This window comes from Cheilinus undulatus, linkage group 21 (genome assembly GCF_018320785.1).
Source record: "Cheilinus undulatus linkage group 21, ASM1832078v1, whole genome shotgun sequence".
Taxonomy (NCBI): domain Eukaryota; kingdom Metazoa; phylum Chordata; class Actinopteri; order Labriformes; family Labridae; genus Cheilinus; species Cheilinus undulatus.
Genome location: NC_054885.1, coordinates 36,190,163 through 36,203,396, shown reverse-complemented (window position 1 = coordinate 36,203,396; position 13,234 = coordinate 36,190,163). Strand labels below are relative to the sequence as shown.

Genomic DNA, 13,234 nt, shown 5'->3' with positions numbered 1-13,234 from the left:
TTAATTCCATAGATTTGAATTCCATAGAAATGCTAAAAAAAAAAAAAAAAAAAAAATTCCCAAAACATTTTCCAAATTTCAAAGAAAAAGCCTAAAAATTTCTGAGCAAATTCCCCCAAAAATACCCACCAAATTATTAAAACTTAATAATTCAGATATTTACCTCTAAAACTGTAACAGCAGGGATAGCCTTACTGTGATTGTCCTCATATGTACAGTGCTGTAAAAAGTATTTGCCCCCTCTCTGATTCCTGACTTTTTTGCATATTTATCACACTTAAATGTTTCAGAACATCAAACCAATTTTTATATTTCACAAAGAAAACCCAAGTAAATACATGCAGGGTCTCAGGAGGTTAATTTGCTGCAGCTTAGCTTTTACATTTTAGTTCAGCTGAGATACTTAAAATTCACATTTGTTTCAGCATTTCACCCTCTGAATATTTCCATGTTTATGCAGAGCAGATATATGGTCTACCACGGGGCGAAGGTTTGACAAATACAGGACAGATTTCATACAGAAATATAGAAATGACACCAAAGCTGCAAAATATTCTCTTGATTTAATATTTAATATTCCCCATTCAAAGCAAAGTAAACATGACCTTAAAGTTATAATCTAGAGGAAGTTTGTGTCTACTTGTTGGGGAAAATCGTCAGAGGGCCGAGGGTTACGCTGCCACAAGCCACGATATCTGAAATATTTAACAAATAAATAATGGACCTTTGGTTTCTGTACTGATCAATATTCGTGAGGCTCCACTGAGGTTCTGTCACTCACCGTCAGATACAGGAGAAGAGTTCAAACAAGAGCTATCACAGCAGCGACACACGTCATCACCACCGTCAACATTTTTCCACCTGAAACAAAAAAGTTTGTGAGAACAATCAGCCTCATTCACCAACTGTTCCTAAGACATTTATAAACATTAAACATTTATATACCTTTCTTTTTAGAAGGTTTTGACACAAAATTTTCTCATCTATGTGATTTGTTTTTATCCAGGAACAAATTCTATGGGAACCATCCATCCATTTTCTATACCACTGATCCCGTTGGGGGTCGCGGGGGGCTGGAGCCTATTCCAGCTGTCAAAGGGCGAGAGGTGGGGTACACTCTGGACTGGCCGCCAGTCAATCTCAGGGCTGACATGTAGAGACAGACAACCAGGCAAGCTCACATTCACACCTACGGACAATTTAGAGCGATCAACCTAACGAGCGTGGTTTTTTTGGTGGTGGGAGGAAGCTGGAGTACCCGGAGAGAACATGTAAACTCTGCACAGAAAGGCCCTGACTGGGAAGTGAACCTTCTTGCTGTGAGTCAACAGCGCTAACCCCTGTGCCGCTGTGCAGAACCACTGGACTAAAGTAATTCAATAAGGAACACTTTCATCGCACATTTAACCATTTCATTGCAAAATGGATTTACAGTTTTACATGGTGGAGAAGGCTCTGCTCTAAAGATGCTCCCTCGGTTAGTCAAGCAGCATGCTTTGATTTTCCAAGAAGCACATAGCTAGAAACCCCCATAGATACAGTTATGACAATGCATATTGTATACAATAAAATTAGTTCAGAAGCAATTGTCACAAGCTTTATGCTATAAATGAGGAGGCTGGGGTGGAGGAGGTGAAGCTGGTACATCAGCATTAATGCAAGATTAGTGAGAAGGGCGTCATATTTAGATACATCGCTGTGTTGAGAGAGAGCTGTTATTGGCTGTGAGAGCTGGGAGGCAATAATTAGGATCAGCTGATGACAGCTGGGTGTATGACTTCAGTGTCCTGCATGAGCTAAGGCAAAGCTTTATAAACTTACTACATTTCTAAGCCTCCACACAGGCAAAGGCCAGGGCCAGATGTATGATGTTTTCAGACTATAAGTCTGCATACAGCTGGGCCATTCTTGTGAATGTGATACCCCAAAAACACTGACAGCTTTCAGCTTTCATGACATTCTTGTGAACACATCATCTTTATTAGCTCTGGGGGATTTTCCTCAAATCTGCACGAATTTTCATCCTGACTCAAGGATGACCCAATTAGAATTCTGAGGTCAAATGTCATGGCCATGGGGCTCATGCATTCTTGTAAATGCAAGCCATGGAAAATGCTTTGAGGGATTTATTTTTTCCAACATTGCACAAATTTGCTTTTGGCTGATTTGATTTTAGAGGTCAAAGGTCATTAGACCTCATGGTAAGCCCTTGCTTATAGTATTTATACTACAAAACACATCTAAGCCCTTCCTCTTCACCCACCACTGTTCCTTCTTGTTTTTAGAGAATGGTCTTCAATCATCTAAGCTGCTTGTATCACATGCTCATCTATTAAGTCATACCAGGTTGTATTTCTGCAGAAATATACACTTAAAGCTGACGCCCATGCTTCTGTTCAAAGCCCTATTAAGTCAATCATTGGCCATCTTTTTCAGGCACTCAAATCTGTATGATGTATTTCAGAGCTAAGAAAGTATGAATACTCACCTTGAATATATGTAGTCACAGGCTTTGTTAGTGCGGCTGCTCCTCCACATGTCAGCTGTGACTTTCAGCTGACAGGTCAGAAATATCTAAGAACAAGGACGAGACAACACAAGTGTCATTACAGAAAGATTTCTAAACATTTGAAAACATACCAGGTAAACTTCAAGTGTCTCACCATGTTTCTTGAATCCCCGTGAAACAGGAAGGCATCCATCTGCAGCTGCAGGGAATCAGCTCGTGTTCGGGGTCTGAATCGTGTGTTTGGTCCCCCGTCTTTGGCATCAGTCAGGCACCTGAAATCAGTTTCTCATTCAGGAGACAGGGCCAGACAGTCAGGTAAAGGTAAACACATCTTTATGTTGTTAGAACTGTAGAGTCTCTCTTACCCGTGGTTTTCAACGAAGTAGTATCTGGGGACTGATGTGACATCAGGTGACAGAGTGGCCACACAGCTGTCAATCAGCAGTCGCCTGTGTGCAGCATCAGGACCGCTGTAGGACGCCTGCAGGTGAACAACGTCTCCAAGGTAAAAAATCCCAGAGAACAACTCCTGTGTCCAGTCATCTGCAGGAAAACACTGACATCACTGTCTGTATAGCACTGTCAATGATTTCACTGCTCTTATTGACTACAACTCCATTTCCAAAAAAGTTGGGGTACTGTAAAATGTAAATGAAAAGAAATGTAATGATTTTCAAATAACAACAGAACATAAACAATATATCAGAGTTAAAACAGACATTTTACCATTTGATGAAAAATATTTGCTCATTTTGAATTTGATGGCAGCAGCACATCTCAAAAAAGTTGGGGCGGGGCAAAAACAGCAGGAGGAGCATTTCACAACTTCTTAGGATAATTGGCAATAGGTCAGTAACATGACTGGGTATAGAAGGGCCAATTTAGAGAGGCAGAGTCTCTTAGAAGATGGGCAGAGGTTCACCAATCTGGGAAAAAAATGCACCTAAAACTTGTGGAAGAATTTTAGAAAAAGCATAAAGTTGCAAAGACTTTGAATCTCCCTCCATCTACAGTCCATAACATCATCTAAAGATTCAGAGAATCTGGAGAAATTCCCTGCACACAATAGACAAGGCTGAAGGTCAATACTGGATGCCTGTGATCTTGGAGCCCTCAGGGGCCACTGCATTAAAAAACAGGTATGATTCTGTACTGAAAATCACTGCACAGGCTCAGGAACACTTCCAGAAATAATCGTCAGTCAGCACAAATGACAGTTAAAGCTGGATCATGCAAAGAAGAAGCCATATGTGAATAGGATCCAGAAAATCTGCTGTCTTCTCTGGGCCAAAGCTAATTTAAAATGGACTGAGGCAAAATGGAAAACTGTTCTGTGGTCAGAAGAATGCTGAAAAGTCATCTCCTTCAGGGAAGGCCTCAGCATGACGATGCTAAACCACATACCACATCCATCACAACAACATGGCTTCACAGGAGAAGAGTCTGGGCCTGTCTGCAGTCCAAACCAGGACTGTTGAGCAGCTAGAATCCTACATCAGAAAAAAATGGGACAACTGTTCTCTCCCAAAACTCCATCAGCTGGTCTCCTCACTTCCCAGACATTTACAGACTGTTGTTAAAAGAGGAGGGGATGCTACACAGTGGTAAACATGGTCCTGTCCTGACTTTTTTTTTTTATATGTGTTGCTGCTGTAATATTCAAAATGAGCTTATATTTCTCTTGAAATGGTAAAATGTCTCAGTTTCAACATCTGATATGCGAGTAAAATATGGGTTTATGAGATTTGACACTCAATGCATTCTGTTTTTTTTTTTTTACAATTTACACAGCGTCCCAACTTCTTTGCAATTGGGGTTGTACAAGAGCGGTAAGACCTTATATGCTTCTGTTGTTTTCAGAATTAGAAGCAGTAAACCTACTGATCCTGTCAAACAAACCATGGTGTGGTTCTCTGTTAAAACTTTATTTTATAGACTAAAGAAACAAAAGCCGCTCCTCACCACTCATCAGCGTCAGAGAGAAACCAGAGCGCTGGGTCGGAGATTGAAGAGTCAGAGGAGACTGATGAGAGTTACTGCTCACAAAAGGAGTCCTATCAGAGGGAACAAACGAGTCAGACTCCACGGATCGGTCTAATTTTTGTCTTCCCTGTCTAGCACAGTGATTTGAATGGTACCTTTTATAGTGACAGGAGACAGGAATGACAGCGGAGTATGTCCTGGTGATGCCCTGGTACCTGTCCACAGGTGAGACGATCAGCTTGTTGGAGTAAATCACAGAGTTCTCAGTTATCTGTGGACAAAGATAAGACACATTAAAATCTCATCAAAACAGCATTTGTTGTAAATAAAATGCATGGATGCATTTCCACTAAAGGCTTAAATAAGAAAAATTTTAATACATTAAAGACTGACTTCTTTTCTTTTCCCTGCAATAAAATGAGTCATCTGCAAAAATGTTTAATATTTTTTCAAGGATTGTAAACCAATCATGATGCAGATTATTACGGATATTCAAGGCTTGGATTAGGTTAAATATGGTTACTGGCTAGAGTCATCAGTCCAGTCTTGTTTTCTTTTAGCTGTGAAGTTTAACGAGAAGTTTTGTTGTTTAAACTAAACTACAAAACTGAAACTGAAAAGAGACTTACGGTCAGCGTAGCTCCACATTCCTGCAGCCCAGCTTCAATGATGAACTCTGAGTCTGCAGCAGCTCCAGCTCTGCACCGAGCTTCACCTAAGAACAGCTCCGCTGCAGACAGCAGATGTCCATTTTTATACAGATCAGGCTTCACCATGACGATCATAGTTGATTCTGTGCACACTACACGGACAGTGTGCTCATCATCTTCCTCTGGTTCTGGATCAAATCTCAAAGATTTGTACTCTCGTCCTTCTTCATCGATCATAGGTCCTTCTTTTAAAAGTCTGATGGCGTCTGACACAACAAACATCAGCAACAGCAGAGAGGCTGAGAGAGCTGAAGCCCACATTTTGATCTTTTCTCAGAAACAGAGCAAAGAAAGCTTCAGTCCAGTCCAAACACTTCAGTTATAGCATGCACTCTGTTCTGTAAGAGATGCAGGGGATTAAAAACTGGAGAAAACCCTCCCTGTATCTCCAAACCTGCTGCTCAAACTGATCAAACACAAGGAGGACAGGTGGAGGTAATTAGCCCTCAGCTGATGAAGATACCTGCAGCTGATTGGTCCAAATTTGACATGATAAGGGCTGCTTACTTCCTGTTGTATCAGTACTAAAATATACCAAGGTATCACCACTATAATAATCAAGAGAGGATCAGTTAATTTTAGAGAGAAAAATGACGTGGTTGAGTTTATTAAGTCATAAACTTACAAGAAAACCTGGAACATTTTGAGCTAAAAAAGTTGTGAACTTTGACTTTAAATCCTAAAAAATTCCAAGTTTTGGTTCTCATGAATTTCTAACTTTACGAACCTCTGAGACCGGCGTTGTTGTATAAGACAAGAAAGGACTTGTGTTATTTAAAATTAAATAACTTGTGAACCATACACTTTAGAAACTTACTTGTTTAATTCCTCTGAAAGCCTCCATTGTGCCTTTCTCATAATGCTATCCAACGCCTTTGTAGTTCTTACAGAATGTTTTCTAAAGAACCTGGGACTTGGTGGACTTTCCAGGGTCTTTAAAGATAAAATCCACCCCAGTGACTCCGATACTGGGCATCTTTATATCCACTTACAATCCATTTTTTGATCGTCCTGCAGCTTACCCCATTGCTATATTGTCTGTTTGTATCCCAGAATGCATTGTGACTGGGCTATGACAACAATGGCAGGCTGTTCCATCATCATGTTATGCATTGCCAAACAGCACATGTGCACAGACTAAGAAACTGCAGAAGAGAGCCTGAGTGACTCACAATAGAGAGAAAGAGACACAGAGAGGCTGTGACATGTCCCCCAGAGTCACTTCAGACAGGAACTGCTTTAAATAATCGCTTAAATTTGTAAAAAAATTTTGAATATTTGGAAGACTTTTTGTCACAGAATGATTATTTTTTAATTATTTAGTCCCTAGGGGATGGGAGAACAAGTTTTTTGCAAAAAGAACCCTTAGTCATAAATATTTACTGAGTTTAATATATACAAATCTTTGAGTTTTAATTTCTGATTATTTTTATTTTGGTTTTATAGTTGGATAACTTTTTTTAAGTTCAAGTGACATTGCTGTAGCACACATGTTCTTAAAGCCCAGGTTGTCCTGAAAAAAAGGAAGTTTAAGGCTTGATTATGCACCACAGCGTTGATGTTTAACAAGCTTTTTACGACAAAAAGTCCAGGTGAGAGACAATGGTTAGAAGAACAGCTGGGAGCTCAGAGGGTTAACTCAACAATTAAAGTTACGCTCATAAATTTACAACATAAAACGCACAAAAATTCAATTTTTCTACCAAATATACTACTTCATTCTAAAAACAAAATTCAATTTTTCCACGTAAATTAAGGAATCCCTTTAATCAGAGTTTTTAGATTGATGTTGTAGAATTAGATGAGTGTAGCAGAGCAGAAAGAAAACCTTTATGCTTTATCATTTCAGGGATACAGAGGTATAGATTAGAGCATTATTGTGTAAATAAAAATGTCAGATGATTTTGATGAGGTTTTCTAAATTCCCAAATATGTTTAAGGTCCATACTGACGATGTGAATAAATTTGTCCTTCCTTGTAAATCAAAAGAAGTCAGACATGCACTTAAAAGTGACTTTAGATTTAAATAAGTGCTGCACAGTTACACCATTGTGGTCTTAAACCATGACATAGAACTAGGAGACAGCTTCAGAGTGCTCATTCTTTCAGATACACTGTTTAACACTGTTATACATTGGTATGCAGGAGTGCATGTACAAATTGACCCCCAGTTAAAGTGACTGCATTTGCACTTTTCAGAAATTCATGTTTAGATGCTTTCTAGAACCCCATTTTAGATTAACAAGAGATTTTCCTTCCATAAACTGTTCTGTTTTTATGCTTTTCCTTTGTAATTGAACGTTTGAGGCCAAGTGTACTTGACCAGTAATCTTTGGGGTCAAATGCCCAGCTTTTATTGTTCTGGGATCCTGATATAAGCGACTGAGTCGAACTGTGCAGGCCTCTTATTTTAGCTCAAAAGGCTCGGCAATGATGTCAATATTACAAAAGAAGTAGCATTTTAGACGGAGGTGGTTTATTTTTTAGTAAATAAAAGGCGGAGTTATAGTGAACTGTCTGCTCTTTATCCATTTTCATCATTTCAAAAACAAAGCAAACATCCTTAACTGTTTATTATCTTTTTGGGTCGTGTGTGTGTGAAAGTTCAGGTCGTGTGGTCGTCGTGTTGATCTGTAGAGTCACATCAGTAGACAGAGCTGCTGCAGCAGTGGTGGTGGTGGTGGTGGTCGGAGCCGCTGTGCTGTTTGTGATGATCACTGCTGACTTTGACTTCAGACTCAGCTCAGGATTGATCTTCTCTAAGGGGGCAGCAACCTCACCCTCCTCTCCATCATAGTCTTCATCCTCATCTAAAATTAAAGAGGGCGAGTTTAATCTTTCACAAATTAAAAGGAACATTTCATGCATTTATGAATTAGTTTTACCTTCCCAATCTTCTCCACTTTCTAGGGCTTTATTTGGTTCTGAATCAGAAGTCTGCTCGTCCTCATCCTCGGTCTCTTCATCAGGAAGTAAACCTTTCTCTGCATCTAGGATAAAATCACAATTCACATGACAGAATTATAGACTTTAAACCAAAGTGATCCTCTCATAATTTTAAGTTTGACGAATCTACTGAATTAGAACACGTAAATGCTCCCATATGCTTCCTTCTACATAGTGGTGAGGTCAAAACGATTTTTCTGTCCTTTTTGGCCCTTATACATCGTTTTCACTGATTTTCTGAAGATTTTAAAACTGTTTATAGGGTTGGTGTAGTAGTAGAAATTTTCCCGTTAAAAATAAAGACTAGAAAAATTTATTTTGCAGTCTTTTCAGAAGTTTATTATCAGCGGTTAAATTTAGGATGCACTGTATTTTTGCTGACCCTCCTTTTTAAGCTTGATCTGATGCCAGCTGATTCACTTCCAAGCACGCTATTGGCTAATCACACTCATGCTGCCGTATCTAAACTGCATAAGCCCGACTATGCTTTGCTGCTCCCTCTGTAAGCCAGTTTTTGCAACACTCCTCCACCCCAGCTCCTCTTTTATTCTGCTATGACTTGTCATTCCATTGTCGTTGAAGTCTGCTCTACCCTGGGGATTTTTGTTGTTTTCAGCTGTTATCATGTAAGTGTGGCCTCAGATTGTGTACTTCTCATCATTGTGAGTCTACCTAGATTCTTACCAACTCTTCTGTCGTTGACTCCGCTCCTCCACTGGCTGCTGTACAGAGCAGGTCTGCTGATCTTAAATAGAAGAGGAGGGAGATCTTCATCAGGTATCGGCCCACTCTTCTTACTACCTGGCAGCACCAGCATCGGACCCACTTTGGCCTCTTGTTCCAAAGCTGAAACAAAGACAAGCATGATTATTTAAAGAGCTGCAAAACATTTTATCTCTAAAAGGGACCGAGCTTTGTTACAGGGACTCCTTTCCATGTTTGTAGAAGAAATCTCACCTTTATTGGACATCATCCCGCTCCTCCAGAACGATTCAGGTTTGTTTGGCCTTCCAAACCCACGAGGACCAAACTTTCCCAGGCTGCTGCCGATCAGTCCGACTTCATTTTGGTTTTGACATTGTCCACATAGGTAGTCGTTACCATCAGCTGACCTCCACCTGAAGAAGATGGTTCAATATCTAAGAAGTCACTCGCTCTTCATGTCGTTTCTCAGAAACTGGATCACACTCACCTTCCATTGATTAACGTGCATGCTTTATTTGGCGCCTCTGCATCGTTTACAGGTACAGCATTCATGTGACAGGTGATGTAGAGCTGCAGGGAAGGAAGAAAGGCTGGAAATAGAGAAAATGTGCATATGCATGCTTGATTGATGTGAAGTCTCACCTCTCCTCTGTCCTCTTCGTGAAACCTGAAGGCGTCGATGACCAGGTGGAGTTTGTCGTCCTGAGTTCGGGGTAAGAAGTGAGACCTGGAACCTGGAAGCTGAGAGTCAAGGAGGCACCTGAGAGGAAAAAGACCAAGAACAAGAAGTAGCTGAAGAGTTCTTTGTATTTTTCAGTCAACACCTTCTCCTCAGAGACCTCCTTGTTAAATTTACTGTAATGCTGCAGCAGTGCTCACCCGTTCTCTATGAAGACATATCTCGGCTCAGAGTAGATGTCAGGTTCAAGCGTGGCCACACAACTGCTCAAAAACACCCGCAGCCCCATGTGATGTCCCACTCTGACCGAGGCCTCCATACTGATGGGCTCCCCGAGGTAAAACACGTTAGAGCTCCTCTCATACAGCCAGTCATCTAAAGAGAAACAAGACAGATAAAAGTAAGGCAATCACTCTGAAAGATTAAAAATAAGGCAGAATAATGGAAGTTAAACCCACCTGTCATGATTTTCAGGTCAAAGTGCAGAGTTTCCACTGCAGCTTTGGTGGACGTGTACGGGATCCAGGTGGGTGTGAGAGAAGAACTGGACAAGCTGTACTTCCTAAAGGACATAAAACATGAAATTAAATATGATGGTCCGGCATCCAGCAAAAGTAGAAGTCCTGCATATCTGCTGTGGAGGGCTCCGAGCTGCCGGAGGACATCTGGAGGAATTAGGGGGTGCCGTCTCCCTGCTGTCACAGCCCTGTCGTTTGTCTTAATAAATCTCCCTACAAGTGACTGTTTCGTCGTCAAACTGAGCCAGGAAAAATTCAGAATAAAAGCATACTGTACAGACGTGGAGTCACTCCACAGAAATGATGGCTCTTACTTTGAAAAGCATATTCCACTAATGTGGGAACAGAGTCCCAGCAACAACTTTTAGACAGACCTATTTTAGCTTGTGACCTTCATCAGGATCATCAAGAAACAAATTCTACAAATATGGGCATGCATTAGTGCTAAAATAAAAAAAAAAGCCAGAAAAACTGAGGCAGAAATCAGGCATGTTTGGGAGGATTGACACAAGCCCAGTTATGCTCTGGATGTCTGTGCATACCACCAGAGGCATGGGAAAAATAATCTGTTAAAAAATAAAGTCCACCACTTTAGGACAGTGAGGGGGGATGTGGCAAGTAAGCCCCATCCAGCACAGTGGTTCCCAAAGTGGTGGCTGGGACCTCCTGGGGGGTTGCGAGACAGTGAAGTGGGGTCGCGGGATGCTTTCAAAAAAGGAGAAATTTGATATCATCCAAAATCATAAATTTTATATTATTGTAAAAAATATTGCTACAATGAGTCCAATTTATAATAGAAATGTAGTTATAAGGTGATATTTGTGCTTCACTGTAAGTAAAAGTTATAATAACTACCTAAAATGCAACTTTGGGTCATGATGCTTTGTGCAACATCATGCGCTTTATCCCCTTGAGGGGGGGTGGGGGATCTCTGATGACGTTATTTTGGGGAGGTCATGGGCTGAAATGCTTGGAAACCCATGGTCTAGGGTACCATCAGGGCAGGTTGTAGGTTTACAATGAGCCCCTGGTCGTGCTGTGGATGCCACAAGGGCCTTAAAAAAAACAACCAGCGGTCTCGGGGAGTATCCCCAGGGGTTAAAAAGCATGGACAAGTAGATGCTGTCAAGGTTGAGATCCCGGGGTGCCGAGATCTGTGCGACATCGGCATTCCCGTGATGAATCCTCGACACCCCTACATGCCTAAAACTTATGCACATGGCTGCATGTGCATAATTTCCTGTTTTTCTTGGCTGAGAGATGCACAGCTCATGGAAAAAAGTAAGTTAGCTCTCTATAGTTTAGATTCCTCATGCTGGCAGTCAGAAAGCCCTTACGTGTTCACATGCACACCAAATTGGAAATCAAGCCATGGCACAGCCGAGTGTGGCCACCATGCACCTGCCTGGAACGGCTGTTAATAACACTTTAAAGAAATCAAGATCAAACTTAAGGTATGCCATGTTGGTTTATGACATTTCCAGTCACATGATGGGCTTGACCATCCAGTTTGATGGAGAATCAGAACACCTATACTTTAATTTTATAAAGCTGCATGACCAATCCCTATTTATAAAAGTCATATTTGTGTTTACCACTAGCCACTGGATTCAGGCGCTCTATCGGCATTCAACCACAGTTTTTGTATTTAAATTTTTAAGAATGTTTGTTTCCCATGAAGTGCCATTCATTTTGATGGCATCTTTTCATCCAGAAAGAGGCAGGGCTAGCATTGTTTGGGAAAGTACGTGGATGCAATGCAATAGCATCTGCACAATGCAGTGCTGGCATTGCTATTCTGTAGTTAGACAACTTACAACTTAATGCTGTTCTAGAAAAAGGCAGGTCAGACTGTTTAACATCTAATTTGTCTCTTTTTGCAAAATAATCAATGTGTTAATTTACTGCAGGAGGTTGGGTAATGTCAGCTCGCATCACAAGCATCAAACATTGAAATATTGCAATGGATTTTTGCAACTTTGAAAAGATTTGCAGTCACCTTCATATACTCTACTGTTTTCTTTGTTTTAATCCTGTCCTGAGTTTTCCCTCTTTTTCTTCCTGAAATGTCTCTTTGGTGACTTCATATCTTAATTTAATCCTTTGGTGTCTTGTGTCGACAGACATGGCCTGTGAAATAACTTCTATAGGACATATGCATCTTCACATGTAAAGTGATTTCAGTTTTTGAAATAAAAATAACTCTAAGAAAACCTAGGTCATTCTTTCAATAACTGATGCATTAAAGGGTTCTATTTGACACCGAATTGAACATTAATCCTGCAGAAAAAAGCTTTAAATGGCTTTAAAAGTGCAGACAGACCTTGCATAATGGCACTCGATGGGGATCACGGCCTCGTCCATCCTTATGAGTCCATCAGGAGAGGCTTCAGGAGAGTAAATGAGAAGGTTTGTGTAGATTAAAGCATCTTCAGTCATCTGTGGAGAGGAGGAATGTTTACAAAGACATCTCAGAGTAGAATTCATGTCTGACAGTGCTGAAGTGTTACCCAGTGTTTGGTGCCACAGTCCAAAAGTCCAACCAGGATCCTGTACTCATCTCCTGAAGATGCCTCAGCTGTACAGTACCCATCATGCTCCACTCCTAGCCTGATATCTCCACTGTTGACAGGAGCTCCGACTCCAAACATGTCCGAACTGATGATGACCTCCAGAGAGTCTGGATGGCAGACCGCTCTGATCGTGTTTACCCGCTCTGGCTCCTCAGACAGAGACTTTTCTGAGGAGTGCTGGGAGCTCTGAGAGGTTTGTGGAGCATGCTGCTGCTGCTGCTGTGTGTGATATGCTGGTGGGAATGCTAAAGATGTTCTCAGACAGATTTCTGACAGTAAGAGTCCAATGAGGAAGTTAACCCAGAGATAAAACGTCTCCATGGATGTCAGAGAATCAGACTCAGGACTGGTTCTGGAGGATCAGCGCTGTGAGGGTTTTAACCTTCATCAAGACAATGAGACTCATGTGAGGAGAACTGCACACCTGAGGGCAATCATCCACTCAGCAGCTTCACAACCCTCACTGGAGGGACATCCCTCTTCAGACTGCACCCTTTACTACTACCGGTGCAAATGCAGAGAGATACAAGGACACTACACAAAGGAAAGGAGAAAGAAATGCACATTTTTGGGCAGTAATGAAGGCAGAAGTGTTTAATATGCAGGGGCGT

General features: G+C 41.1%; 2 protein-coding genes across 2 annotated transcripts; both read right to left on the bottom strand.

The window, feature by feature from the left end:
* Positions 1 to 544: 544 nt before the first annotated feature.
* LOC121503549 (zona pellucida sperm-binding protein 3-like) lies at positions 545 to 5,640 on the bottom strand. Its single transcript, XM_041778011.1, has 8 exons — positions 5,122 to 5,640; positions 4,648 to 4,763; positions 4,472 to 4,563; positions 2,875 to 3,052; positions 2,664 to 2,781; positions 2,489 to 2,574; positions 782 to 861; positions 545 to 695 (listed from the first exon to the last, which is right to left on the bottom strand). The coding sequence occupies exons 1-8, from the start codon at positions 5,461 to 5,463 to the stop codon at positions 637 to 639; spliced, it is 1,071 nt and encodes a 356-aa protein (XP_041633945.1). The 5' UTR covers positions 5,464 to 5,640; the 3' UTR covers positions 545 to 636.
* Positions 5,641 to 7,760: 2,120 nt separating this feature from the next.
* On the bottom strand, positions 7,761 to 13,031 carry LOC121503919 (zona pellucida sperm-binding protein 3-like). Its single transcript, XM_041778527.1, has 10 exons — positions 12,561 to 13,031; positions 12,374 to 12,489; positions 9,991 to 10,094; positions 9,733 to 9,907; positions 9,496 to 9,613; positions 9,341 to 9,423; positions 9,106 to 9,266; positions 8,833 to 8,994; positions 8,088 to 8,192; positions 7,761 to 8,012 (listed from the first exon to the last, which is right to left on the bottom strand). The coding sequence occupies exons 1-10, from the start codon at positions 12,942 to 12,944 to the stop codon at positions 7,777 to 7,779; spliced, it is 1,644 nt and encodes a 547-aa protein (XP_041634461.1). The 5' UTR covers positions 12,945 to 13,031; the 3' UTR covers positions 7,761 to 7,776.
* Between the last annotated feature and the right edge of the window lie 203 nt (positions 13,032 to 13,234).

Excerpts from the sequence above, each read along its gene's own strand:
- LOC121503919 (XM_041778527.1), bottom strand. The coding sequence starts at position 12,944 with ATGGAGACGTTTTATCTCTGGGTTAACTTCCTCATTGGACTCTTACTG. Across the intron at positions 12,490-12,560 it reads ACTGTGGCACCAAACACTGG|ATGACTGAAGATGCTTTAAT; the intron begins GTAACACTTCAG and ends TCCTCTCCACAG. Across the intron at positions 8,193-8,832 it reads AGTCAACGACAGAAGAGTTG|ATGCAGAGAAAGGTTTACTT; the intron begins GTAAGAATCTAG and ends ATTTTATCCTAG.
- LOC121503549 (XM_041778011.1), bottom strand. The coding sequence starts at position 5,463 with ATGTGGGCTTCAGCTCTCTCAGCCTCTCTGCTGTTGCTGATGTTTGTT. Across the intron at positions 4,564-4,647 it reads GTCTCCTGTCACTATAAAAG|GACTCCTTTTGTGAGCAGTA; the intron begins GTACCATTCAAA and ends TCCCTCTGATAG. Across the intron at positions 862-2,488 it reads TGTGACTACATATATTCAAG|GTGGAAAAATGTTGACGGTG; the intron begins GTGAGTATTCAT and ends TTTTTGTTTCAG.